Raw genomic sequence first — 14,044 nt, forward strand, 5'->3', positions numbered from 1 at the left:
ACAGTTTATTGAATGATATTTGTGGTTCCAGAAAGTGAAAGAATGTTGCTGATTGACATGATTTTTCTGTGTGATTTCAGTAAATCAGCAAATGTTTATTATTTGTTAAAGCTGCTATATAGCAGGTACCGCAGGGAAAATAAATAAGCATAAAACCCAGCCAGTGTCCTTCAGGGACTTCTGTCTTATGGAGAGCTAGCACCTAGGTTCTCGACCCTCTGGGACCTAAGACTGAGACCTATAACCAATATTATGCAGTGCCTTCTTTACTGTCCTGAAATAAAATTCAGAGATATTCTAACCTACCTACATGTTTTTAAAAAATCAGTATTATACAGTAAATGGAATATAAAGAAGAAATAAAAGTAATTTATAATAAAAATGGCACATCAGTACGTAAATGTACAGATACTACTATACTGGAAGTCTTAATGAAGTAGTGAGATGTTTACACACTTATTCATAAACCATTGTAAATGCCAAAAGTACAAATGCAGACTGATAAGAAGAGTGTCATATGACTTAGTACTGGAAAATTCAATTTGTGAAAAAAACAGTAGAAAAACACTTTGTGTTTAAGTGGAAAATGGAGTTAGGTTCTAGCTTCAGGTGATTGATAATAAACAGGCTTTCACCCCCATAAACATCTGGCAGACAACTAAAAGTCACGCGGTATACAGGACAATTCACTGTGCTCTACCATGTGCCAGTTACAGGTATCTAGCATCACCTATTCAATTGTTGTAACAACAAAAAAATGCAGTTCTTCACTGAACTGTTGAGAACAACTGACGAATGGATAATGTAACTAAGGTAATGTGTAGTAAATGGCAAATGAATGCCCTTAAGTCATTTGTGTCCTGTCAAGGCAAATGCTTCCATTTGCCACTATTTTAGGTGGCTTGAAAGGTAGCTCAGAGGAGTAAGAAAACGAGTCTCTGGCTCAGTGGGATCAAAGATCCAGCCATATTAGCAGGTCCCTTCCTTTATTCTCTTTCATAACACCTTCTGTTATTCCCAAGTAGCGTTTTTCACCACTTATAAATGTGTATTTGCATGTGAATCCCTAAGCTATGGGGCTGGGACCATGCCTCTTTTGGTCCTCATTGTACTTTTGGCTTTTAGAACAGCGCGTGGCATGCAGAATAAAATAGTTTCTCTGTGAATAAATAAGACAGGCGATAGCGGCACTCGCAGGAAGAGGACTGCGACCCCTCCCAGGAAAGCAGAGCGGCGCCCTGGCTTCCGCGCACTGCCCTCTCCCAACATCTCTTACGTAGGAGGGCATTAAGCCCCAGGTACAATTGCTTGTGTCTTTCAGGGCACATGTCTTCGTTGTGCCCACCTGTCCTTGCTAGGTCAGGACCCTAGACATGACTTCCTGGGCTGCCTTAGAGGTGGGCTAGGCTTCTGTGAAGGTCTACCTGCTCCTGAGTTGGGAATAGGCTTTCCTGTCCCTCTTGTGGCTTTTTTATTGGGAGGCAGGAAACGAAAAAGGAAATTGGTCTTTCATGCTAATGCTCTGTTCTAAACACCACCCACCCCTTAGTCCCAAGACAGGGTTTTACCAAGGTCTCTCATGTGGGCATTGCTAATGTTAATGGGAGCGGCTCCTCCTGGACGCTGGCGTGGCGGCCCGCTCTCCCGGAGGACGTCGGGGAGTTGAACTGAGTCTTAAGTTGTGATTTGAACAAATAGGGAACACTGTAGGTGGCTCGTGTGTAGCTGGGTATCAGTTACCTTATGGTGCCTCTTGTTTGTATTTAAACCTTTATATTATAAAGTATTCCACAAATAAAGAAAAGTGAAGAAAATACACATTTACAGCTCAGTGAACTGTCCTAAAGCAAACATGCACACAGCTGTGATCTAGTCAGGAACTAGAAGGTTCCTAGAAACCCCTCTGACGCGCCATTCCAGTCACTGTTCTGGAGATCCCGATTTGAACTGCCAACACTGTGGTGATAGTTCTAGAACAATAGTGTAGTTCGGCCTGTTTCTGAAGTTCGTAGGAAATGAAGTAAAACAATATGTATTGGTGTGTGGATTCTTCTATAAGTACAATTCATCTGTTCATCTATGTGAGATTCATCTATTTTGTTACGTGCATCAGTATTTTGGCATTTTTTTTTATTGCTGTATATTATGCCATTGTGTGAACGATCCATATTGTGTTAATATATATGTATGTGTATATATATGATTTGTGTGTGTGTGTGTGAACACACATACACATACACACACACACTATACTGACAGACTAGTTTTGGGTTGACTCCGGTTTGGAGCTTTATGGGTAAACCTGCTGTGTGTATTTTGTAGGTCTTTTTTGGTAGGCACATGAACTCACTCCCCTTGGATACAGCAGCATACCCAAGTGTAATTGCCAAGTCATAACATAAGTAGAAATTTCACTGTGCTAGAAATTTGTAGTTTTTAAAGTGCTTGCATAACTTTTTTTTTTTTTGCATTTATTTCCACCAGCAATAAATAAGTGTTCCTCTTGCATCCTTGGCAACACATGGTAACAGTGTTTTTAATTTCGGCCATTCTGGTAAATAGTGGTATTTCATTGTGGTTTTAATTTGATTATTAATGAAATTCAGCACTTGATTCATGTTTTTGGCTCCTTAACTATCTTCTTTTATGTATTCCCTAGGTCTCTTGCTCTTTTTTTTTTTTTTCAGTTTTTTTATTTCCCTATTGAGTTTCCTTCTCCCCCCCCAAAAATATTGATTCGTATAAAAGATGTTAATATAATTCCTAATATGTGTACTTCTTTTGGTTATTATGCGTTGAGGATATTTTCTCCTCCTCTGTGGCTTGTCTTTTACCTATCTTAATTGTGTCTTTTGGAAAAAAGAAGTTCTTAGTTTTAATTTTGTATAATTTATCCAGTCCTTGGTTACAAATCAAGCATGATATAGGCATGAGTGTGTTTGGAATCTTATTTTGTCACATTGGTCTGTCTGGCTGTCTTTGTGCTAAGACCAAACTATTCTAATTGCTGTAGTTTTAGAATAAGCCTCGATATCTGAAAGAACAAGTCTTTCTACCTTATTCCTACAGGTTTCTTTTTTTCTGTAAGTTTTATCAAAATAAAGATGTTGCCTTCTAGACCTGATTTGCTGCTGGTTTTTTTTTCTTTTATCATGACCAGACATTGAATTTTATCAAATATTTATTCTGTATCTGTTGATTTTTTTCCTTATTTAAATATTAAACTAACTTTACATATCTGGAATAAGCCCAAATTGATTATGATATGTTATCCTTTATATAAATTGTTGGATTTAGTTTGCTAACATTTAGTTTAGGATTTTTGCATCTTTGCCTGTGAGTGAAGATTATGCTGTAATTTTTCTCTCTTAATATCCTTGACTATTTTTGACTGGTTTTGATATCAGGGTTAGGCTGACCTTATAAAGTAGGTTGCGGAATATTCTGTTTTTTTCTATTCTTTGGAAGAATTTGTGTCAGATTGGCATTTTTTTTCTAATGGTTGGTTAAATTTACTAGTAGACATTTGGAGGGTTTTTGTTGTTGTTAGGAAGATTATCATGAGTTGGAACTTAATTTTTTATTTTTTTCTCTTGTTATTCTAGATAATTTTTCACCTTGGAATTTATTCACTTCACCTAAATTTTCAAGCTTACTGGTATAAAGCTGTTATAGTAATTTTCTCATGATTTTTCTTTTTACTTTGAAATACTATCAAATTTAGAGAAAAGTTACAAAAATAGAGCCATATTTTGTAGTTTTTCAATATGCAGATCTTTAACTTTTGATACTTATAACAGCACATTTCGATGCTGTTATAATTAGGTTTGTAAAATGTTTAATTTCTGATAAGTTCATTTCTAGTATGTAGAAATGGAGTTGATTTTTGTATAGTGGTCTTTTGTCTTCTAATCTTGCTAAACTCACTAATTCTAGTCACTTCTGTGTAGCTTTCCCGTTAGGGTGGGTCTAACGTAGACCGTTGCCAGGTCCTAGGTTAGCACGCCTGAAGCAGGGCTTCTCCAGGGTCTGTTTAGTGAATGTCTCGGGTATTCATCAGCGTTTCTTCATTCCAGATGGTTGGAATTGAAACATCTTTGGTACTGGTTCTTTGGTTAATTTTGTGGCAGCTCACTGTATATATGTCCAGGTTGGAACTGAGCCAAGTCTCGACTGGAGCCCTGTAGACATCTGTGTGGTCCTCTCAGATTCCAGCTGCTGCCGATTCTCTGTTCAGTGAGATCACGGGCTTTGTTTGGGATTCCCCGCTCTGCACTATAGTTCAGAAAGCACCTCCAGGCAAAGCGAGTGGTTGTGGGCTTCACCTTATTTCTTTCCCTTCTCTCAGGGAGTATTACAGTGCTTGCTGCCTGTAGTTTAATGTTTGAAAATAGTTGTTTATTATATATGTTTCCAATTTAACAGCTGCTTATGGTGGCAGAGCTGGTCCAGTAACAGTTACTCTATTGTGGTTGAGGATTGTTTTTAACTCCATCATATTGTTTTTACTTCAGAGTTCAGTTAAGTACCAACTATCATGTGAGTTCACTGGAAGAGTCAATAAATTTTAAGCCAATAATGATCTTGTATAAATTAATTTTTTTGAGAATGACTTTATAAAATTAATTTCCAGTGAATACTGTCACATTGATGATTTATCAATTCGCTAAACAAAGAATAATTACCCGAATCCTGTGGCACTTGTATCATACCCATCTCTTTTACCAATTGTACTTCTTTGGGCTAGTTATATGGTATACTTGCTTTGGAGGTTTTATTCTCCATTTGTTTTTAAATCCTGTGGAGGTAGAATCTTTATTCTTACAGGGACAATTATTATTATTTGGATCGAGCTAAACACATGTTTTAAATAGAGCCAACATGCTACTACATAGTCATATAGTGGTGAATATCATTTTTATTGATAACATTTATTGTGTTTTATTTTAAAATAGCTTTCTGCATAGGCTTTTTGTTTGGTGATTCACATATCAGATGACTGATTGGCCTAGGTCACTTTTAATGCCCCTTTGACCTTGAGATCTATTATTCCACCGCGAATTAAATTCAGCAAGACTGCCTTGAGAGCTACCGCAATTGTGGACGTTATATAAGAAGAGAAGCTGTCTTTGCCTTTAAGGAGCTTAGAATTTCATTGTAAAGTTAAAAAATGCGTATGATTAATTGCAGAATGAACAGCACAACCCATAAATGCCTGAGATGTTAAGTCAGAGAAAGAGACACCGGGGCAGAAGTAGGATGCAGGGGAGCACATCTCGCCTTCTAGTGTGGGGGACGCCAGTGAAAGAGCCAGCCAGGCAGGACAAAGGAGGCGCAGAGCAGGGACGGCAGTGGAGGGAGCAGCCTGGCGGGAGAAAACTGTGTCTTCTTACTTTTACAATGTGTTGCTAAGTTATGAACTATTGCAATTTTATCAACAATGGCATTTCTTTTACCTATTGCTGGGATGGTGTCAGGATTTGGAAGTTTTGCATAACGGAGGTGCCACCAGTAATTACGTTTTAATGTTGCAGTGGAGTAAAATTTTTTCACGAAAAAACCCTCATCCTTATCATGAGCTATTACTGTTTGAAAAATGGCATGAGCAGAATAGCCTGAGATCTGCTTTTCTGGAGCAGCTAGGTGTTGGAGAGATTCTTTTCAGTTCTGTAGCTCTTCTCTGTTTGAGACGGTAGTGGATTCTGGTCTTTTGTTCCTTTTTCGCTTGCAAGGATCAAGGTCACAGTGAGGTTAAGGCTGTCTTGCTGGGTTGGTATTGAAATCTGGATACAGTATTCCCTGCTGTCTTTTAATTTTTATTCTGGTGTTAGAAGAGTAAATGAAAGCACATCATTTTTTGTTAATATTGTTCAAAAAAAATCAAATATATCAGAAAAAAAGTTTAAATAAATTTCCTGCAAAGTGAAAAAGCATTGTAATATCTTTCCATGGACTATGAGCTAAGTTATAGAATATTTCTATAATTTAATTTGTTATCGAATATGAGATATATAGTTATCTGTAAGTTTGAAAAATCCCAAATATCAAATTTCAGCGTGTTACAATTTTCAGTTGCAGAAGATTATAGAACTGTACATTAATATGGCATCATTTTGTTTGAAGAAGTATCAAACAAGCTGAAAATGACTAAGTAGCAGATATTGAAAGTTTTATTTACGTCTTCATTCAAATTTTCTAAAATCATTGTTTACAAAATGTTTAGTAATCATGCTAAAATCCTTGCTATGTATGTAAGTAATCTCTTATTGCTCTGGCTTATTTTTGAGATGAAAGCCAGACTTCTGATTGAGAATGTTCATTTAAAAGAACAGAGAAATTGCAAGAGCAGCAAAGGAAGGAAAGGAAACACATAAATACAACTGTGCTTGGAGACGAAATTAAATGCGAGTGTGTAAAAATTATACCATACCATAGAACAGTTCTGAAATCTATTCAGTAAAATTTTAAATGTGTTTAATACTTGATAATTTTCATTATTGCATTATGTTATTTATAATATTTGATGCCTGGAGAAACTTAGAAAATAACTTACGGGTTTTTTCCTACTTTCTGATCACTTTATTTTTGGTCACTGCAGGACCATTTCTGTAGCTAATGCAACATTTTCTAAGGTCTTCTAAAGGCCATTGGTAAGAACTGACTAAATGCATTGAGATGATTGAATCATTTTTATTGGCGAAAAAATGGAGGCGAAGTAAATTTAGTCTTAATATTAGACAATATAAGACTTTGTCCCCTTTTATCTCATGAATATGTATCTATGTTATTCATCTTAAAAAGATTGAATTTGGCCTATAAAACATACACTAGAGTATACGCTTTGGTTGGAGAAATTTGTAATGAATTTTTCAGAGCTTTGGTGCTGTGCAAATGCATGTACTTCTGTGGTTGTTTTAGTGTCACTTTTTTTGTGTTCATTTTGGCAGATAAAATAACACAAGAAGATATTGAAGGCATTTTACAGAAATTTACTGGGAATATAATGCAGGTGCCTCCCCTGTAAGTTTAAGTATTGAATTTGAGTAAATTTATTTAATTTTACTTAATTTTATTTTAATTTTATTTTCCAATGGATAACATCACTTTAATGAAAAAAAAAAATGCCTTTTTATGAACGTTGAGGCAGGCTTTAAATTCGACCTAGCAAATGACCGAGGGAAGGCGAGCCTGCTGCGGACAGGAGGCCGGGCTGCTGACGCGGCCTCGGCGCGGCGCTGCGGTGTCCGCTGGGCCTGGGTGTCGCCACACCCCGATACCTTCGCTCTTCTGTGCTCATCCCGTTTTCTGATTCTACCTCCAGACGTCCCAGACGTCGGGGCGGTTTGGGAGCAAAGCGATGTCACTTCCCAGAACCGCTGTGAAGAGACTGGTCCAGGCTGGTGTAGGTGTCGAAGTTGCAGTTCAGAGCCCAGTTGGTCCTTCCTTTCAGGTCTTGAGACCGTTCCTTTTGGGCTCAGAATCTTAGGCTTCACAATTCTCTCACTCAGATGAGAGTTAGAACTTATTAAAAGTATAAGGGTATTGATTTGCCACTGAGCCGTATTTTTCGTGCACAATGCTATTTCAGACAAATCACTCTTTTAAAAAATGACTGGCTGTATGTTGTGTCAGGATAAGGTATTGATGACTCTTTTAGAATTTAGTATTTACTTTGTATATAAAAATAGGTGTTTTCAGTATTGAAATAGCTATGGGAAAGTGTTTCTTCATAATTTTACCTCGAGGGTAAAGGTTTAAAAATTTTAGCAGGAGATGAGTAAACATTATTTTGGATGATTATTGTTAAAATAAATTAAGCATATTTATATTTATAAGAACTGTTATCGAATTTTTTTTCTCTGATTGTTCCAAGGATTTTGTGGTCTAATAAGATTTTATCGCCTGAAGCTAAGATCTGTTAAGTAGATTATTTGCTTATTTGCTTTTCAGAATCATTTTGGTAACTTTTACATGAAAATGAATATTATTAGAATGGAAATTGTTTCAAGGAAATATAGCTGAGATCCTCGAGCCCAGAGAGGCCCTGTGCCCTTAAGCCTCAATCAGGTCTAAAAGACACCAATAGACCATCTCTAGGAAGATGGTTAAAGAATGAAGTTGACAAGGTTGCTCATTGGGTGCAGACTGAGCTCTCTTTGCTCCAGGATATTTAGGAGCGCTGTTCCTGACGCCGTGGTGGGGTAGGTTAAAAGAGATAACTCGTTCATTTTGGGGAAGGGTTTTCCACTTAGAGGGCTGCCAGGCGCCCTTGCTGTGCTGTAGTCTGGAATTATTCTCTCACTCTTCCCTAATTCCTCTCTCCCGCTCTCATCTCACAAGCTACTCCGCGTTAAAGAAAGACGGACAGAGACTTTCAACTCTGATGAAGCGAGGTGAAGCAGTAGAAGCCAAACCCGCCAGGCCAGTGACTGTGTACAGTCTCTCCCTTCAGAAATTCCAGCCGCCATTTTTCACGTTAGGTAAGAGTGAGAGATTTGAAATCATTTGTATTTACAATGTACCTTTATTTTGTATTCGGTTAATTGTGTGTAATTTTAATGGATCTCTAGGGTATTAGAGAGTTTTAAAATTCAAATTTAAGGTTCGGATTTGTTAATACCTTTTTGATAACACACTTACTGAGAATACCTACAGCTGGAGGTTCAGAAACGCCTTTCTAAATAGGCTGAGTTTTTATACCTTAGATCTCAGTGGAGAAAAGTAGGTAAGGAGTCTATATTTTCAAAATTTCATACTTTAAATTTTATTAACTTATGGATACTTGTTCCCCCATCTTGGCTAGTATCTCATAGTTTACATAATATTTTAAAATTCATGTTAATTTGTCTTCTCGCTACAAAGCATTATTAGTTTTTTTGGACAAGAAATCTAGGAGTGGAATGATTTTTTCCCCCCAATTTTCTTTTTTACCGGCAAGTTATTGTTAAAGATTATGAAAATATGGAAATAACGCGTAAGGCAAAAATGTATTCTTGGATGTGGGGTGAATTTTAATTCAGGTTATCGATTTGAATTTGTTGAATAAATTTAACAACCAAAAATTTTTTTTGATTGTTTGGAAATTTTATGATCTCCTACCTGCAGAAAGTAGTAGCTGAAGCCCTGAACGTATACGAGCTATAGTTCTTCTGAATTCTTAGGCTTCCTTAGGTTGATCCTACTCATAATGTCATGGTACATACTAAATAGGATTCCTTTACTTTCCTCAAGCCTTTTTTTCTAAACTTTGTGCCTTTGATGTATTATCTAATGTATATTAAGGTCCTGTAGAGTATGGTTTTTGTACGATTGAAAAAAAGAATTCACTCCTTTTCTTTAGTTTCCTGATTCTAAAATGTTAGACAAATAATGAGAAACATAATAAAAAATATTTTGTTCCATTTCATGACAATGCAGCAGCTGGGTTGGCGCAGTAGATATTATCTATGGAAGTTCTCTCCATTGCATTTAAGCTGTAAATACTTTATTTTGTTCACTGGAGGTTGTGATCGGCCAAAAGAGTTGTCTTTTCACCCAAGTCAAATAGCCTGCTGGAGTGTAAGCACGCTTATATTTCATCCCAGTGCTCATTTTGCTACCTTGGCTGTGGCCCCCACCCTTGAGCTGATGGAAAAAACCCCAGAAAAATCCCCAGGTAGTCAGTTTTGGTTAATTCCCTTAAATGGCTTTATTTGTATGCTATGACCAGAAACAGCTGGAATGTAGTCCTTTTGTGTGGAAAGTTCGGATGTCTTCGGGATGAATAAAAATAATCCAGAGCCCTGCTCTTAACCAATAAACTGGTGTTATTCTTTGTTAAGGAGATGTTTAGCTATGCATTTACTTTGGAAACATTGTATAACTTTACTTATTTTATGCTTTCTTCAGGGATACTTTTAAGAGAACGTTTAAGTGTGCTGAGCTCTCCATGTAGTCTCACCCCAAATGTAATTCCTGTCCCTGAAAAGGTTTTGTTTTGTTTTTTTTGCTTGTTGTATTTGTCGAGTGTACAAATTTGAAAAATATATTTAAAAATCCACAGCTCATGATAGCAAAGCTGAGATGTCTAACCATTTAAAACCTATTAAATGAATAAGGTGTCAAGATCTGAAACTATTTTTTAAAATCTTCAGCTCCTGAGAGCAAAGATGAGATTGCTATTTAAAGACTCTTAAAGGAACAAGGCCGCAGTATTGAAGTGGTGTGACTTGCCAGTTAATTTAAAATGTGTTCCTGAGTTTCTGTTGTTTGCTTTCTCCATGCTCTGACTTTTCAATCTCACAAACACATATGCTGCCGGATGAATAATTTATGTTTTAGTGTATAAATATTTTATCGCTCGATTGTTTGCATAGTGCATTTTTACATTTGTTTAGAGGCATCATTTCTATGTAAAGTGGATTTCATAGGAGGCTGGCAGTTTACTATGTCACTGTTAACATTCCAGATGTTGAATGCGGAGGGGGTTTTTATATCAGGAGCTTGGTCAGTGACATTGGCAAAGGTAAGCAAAACGATGAATTATGAATTATTATTTAGAGAGTACTGTTCCTTTTTTGATGAGAGGAGGGACTTTTTTATTTGTCATATCTCGAGTACTGGCCTTACGAACGGCATTCTTGCTGCCTTCAGCTTCGGAAGCGTTACAGGTTTATGGCAGGCAGTTATCAGCATCAGCAGCTGCCGTGAGATGCTTGTAATGGGAGAGAAGAGGGAGGGGCAGAAAATGAACATGGGAATAATGAATGGGAGGGTCAACATTCTTTTCCAGTACAAAATATTTATACCAAAGTAGACATCAGAAAAAAAAGACATATCCTTCCAAAAGTTATTTTCATGGGTACGAGTCAAATTTTTTAAAAACTGGAAGCCACGGTCTTACAAAGAGCCAGTGCGTTGCGGCCCTGGCTCCAGCATTCATTTGCTGGCAGTTGTGACACTTGGACAGGTCATATTACCTCCTCTGTGAGGGGAGAGTAATGATTACCGCATGGGGTTGCTTCGTGAGTTAAATGAGAAAAGTGTGTGTAAGTTCCATGTAGACTTGAAAGCAGCTTATAAGGTGAGTTATTAAATATTATTTTTCTGTTTAACCATTTCTGAATCTCAAGGCTCTTGGTTCTTATTACAGTTTTACATTTGGGGTGATTTTGAGAGGTTTGAATTCAGTTCCTCTGTCATCTGAAACATTATAAACCGTGATATATTGAATCATTTCTCTTGTGGATTTTCTTTTCACCTTTTGTTGCCATAGAACTGTCTTCCTGTGCCAATGTACTAGAACTGACCCGAACCAAACAGGGACCATTCACACTCGAAGAGCATGCCCTTCCTGAGGACAAGTGGACAATCGATGACATTGCACAGTCTCTCGAGCATTGCTCATCTCTGCTCCCAGCAGAGTTGGCTCTTAAAAAGTCCAAACCTGAGGAGTCTAATGAACAAGTTTTGAGCTGTGAATATATAACTCTAGATGAGAAGAAGGGAGAAGATGATGTAATTAAGGCATGTTAAGATTAGTGTGATTCATCATTTCTTGGTTGACATTCGAATCCTGTGTATACAAGCTACCAAGCTACCTGCAAAGGACAAACTACTGTTTTGGGGTTTTTTTTGTTTTTTTTTTGTTTTTTTTTGGATGAAGAAAAATGTCTGTCATTTACAGTTTCTGTAGTGTGCAATTTATCTGCTATACATTATAAATAGCCTTGCAGTTCAGTTCTTCACCATATTGTGGAATGTCCTTTTAGGATATTATTATGTTGTTAGATTGGATACAGGAACATCAACTTTCTGATTTTGATCTTGCTTCAAAGTCTTTTCCTGTGAAAAAGCTGAACACATTTTCTAATCAAAGAAGAAAGACATATGAGCTCCGTCTTTCTTTGGCATCACAAAAGTTAATGTAAATTAATGTTACTTTGACTTTATTTTGGCTTTCTGGTGGCTCTATTATGTTGAAATTCTTTAACTATGTTTGAAAAGGCCGTTATTTAACTCTTTCTTATGTTTTGGGGAATTTGCGATTATTAAGAACGTTTCTTTGATAAGGCTGCATTTATTTAGTAATAGCTGTGTTTGTTTAGATCTTGGACACTCATAAACTTTTATAATAAATATTTGTAATTGAACCAAAGTTTTGCTGTTACCGCTAAAGAGATGTTAATACAAGACTGAATGCGCCTCTGCCCTTAGCGCGAAGGCCAGCCTGGTGGCTTGTATTTGGCAGCTATGAGATCTTTTCCTGATATTTTCAACAGAGTCGACCACCCTGTACCAAGCTGATAAATAACACATTTTTAAAAGTAAGCTGAAGAATGTATCTTCAATTAAAAATTTCTTTATTCTTTAATATTTATTTATACCTTTTTAGGGCATTATTCTTTAGTTTGCTCTTTCAAATGATATTTATAGACTCTGAGATAGCCCCTGTGCATTTCCAGCTAATCTTTTCTGCTCTAAATATTTAAAAACAGCTATTCGCAAACATTTTCATTTACATGGCCTACTGAAAATTTTATCTCCCTTGTTTACTTTGAAAGCATAGTTACATTACAAAGTAGTAAATTTCATATGTAATGAGTGCTTCCTGTTTTTGTTATGGGAAAGCAATATATTAGGCATCCAGTGTATAGAAATGTTTGTCCTTTATTTATTCAATAAATATAGTTTCAAAAGGAAGAATCATTAAAATTTTCATGACATAGGAGCTTTTAGGTTTTTATGGATTGCATTTCTAACCCTAACCTCTCTACCTTGAAAAATTTCACTATGAAAACTAACATGATTTTATTTATGGTTAACCTATTAGAAACTTAATATAAAAAATTATATGCTTCAGGAGAGCATTTTCATCCCCTTGGCAACACATTTGAAGCGAAAATATTGAAAATGATTCTTAGTACGACACAGGGAAATGTAAGGAAAAGAGTTTGATGTCTTGAGGTATTAACATCAAATGCCAAAGAGACAAAGTCGTAAGTTTCAAAGTTTACAATTTTACTCATTCACATCTACTGCCCTGTGGAGTGTGCCAACCAAACGTGGCCTCAATGGCTGCCCATCCCCTGGAATTGCACAGGGTAGGTCGTGTCTTCATGCACTGATGGCTAAGGTCCATACAGAGCATATTCTAGGTCTTAGAAAACAACTGGGGCATTTCTGCGCTACATCTCAACCTAAAAATTGACACATAATTTGCTAATGGAGAAGAATAGAGATTATTTGACTAGACAAATGACTAAAATAGTAACCAATCTTTTCCTTATATATTGCTAAAATTCTTGCTATGCATTTTCTTATTGCTCTGAAAACATGGAATATTTTCTTATTGCTCTGAAAACATGGAAGAAAATTTTGCCAAATGAAAAAATTACCCATAATCCTCACAATCCTGGTGCAGTGACTTCAGAACTTGAATTTTGTAGTACTATTTTCCTTTTGTTTACATAATTACGGTCTAAGACATCTATACTTTTGAATTGACTGTTTTTTCATTTCATATTATCTGATGTAATTAGTTTGATGATTATGTTAATTATATGACTTCATATTCAGTTTACTTAAACTGTTTCCTTCTTACTGAACACAAGTTATTTTCAATTTTATTAGGGTAAATTCCTGAGTGTGAGATTATTAAGTGGGATATATGAACAATTTTATGGTTCTTAATATGTTTGCCTTTTTGCTTTCCCAAAGCGATGGAACATTTTACTGTCACCACTTGAGTATTACCAGTTAGCTACAAGTTCGGGGTGGGGGGTTTAATATGTTGTTGCTGCTAATTCAGTAAGTATAAGAGAGAGTTTAAAACTGCTCTGATTTTCCTTTGTGTGACTTTTGTGTGTATTTTATTCATTTATATAAATAAACATCTATGGTTTCTTTATAAATTTGTGTGAGTTATTTATGCAGGAAATACTTGGTAGAAGTATTTTTCATGGACTGTTTTTTTCTTTTTTACCTTTAGTTATATACTTTTTATTTGTGCTAACTAAATTGACTAATTTTAATAATTCACCATTTATAATTGTCAGATTTAAGT

The 14,044-nt window shown here is 36.1% G+C and overlaps 1 protein-coding gene across 1 annotated transcript in view; it reads left to right on the top strand.

Annotated features, from left to right (window-relative positions):
* Window positions 1–13,821, top strand: part of TRUB1 (TruB pseudouridine synthase family member 1) — a 35,196-nt gene extending 21,375 nt beyond the window's left edge. Inside the window, exons 5-8 of the mRNA XM_054581577.1 lie at window positions 6,948–7,020; window positions 8,341–8,480; window positions 10,448–10,504; window positions 11,255–13,821. Of these exons, the coding sequence (XP_054437552.1) occupies window positions 6,948–7,020; window positions 8,341–8,480; window positions 10,448–10,504; window positions 11,255–11,514 (530 nt within the window). The 3' untranslated portion in view covers window positions 11,515–13,821. The remainder of the gene's footprint in view (window positions 1–6,947; window positions 7,021–8,340; window positions 8,481–10,447; window positions 10,505–11,254) is intronic.
* Window positions 13,822–14,044: the final 223 nt, after the last annotated feature.

Source organism: Pteronotus mesoamericanus, unplaced genomic scaffold (assembly GCF_021234165.1).
Source record: "Pteronotus mesoamericanus isolate MK-2021 breed Mesoamerican mustached bat unplaced genomic scaffold, CSHL_Meso_final contig_657, whole genome shotgun sequence".
In the NCBI taxonomy this organism is placed as follows: Eukaryota; Metazoa; Chordata; class Mammalia; order Chiroptera; family Mormoopidae; genus Pteronotus; species Pteronotus mesoamericanus.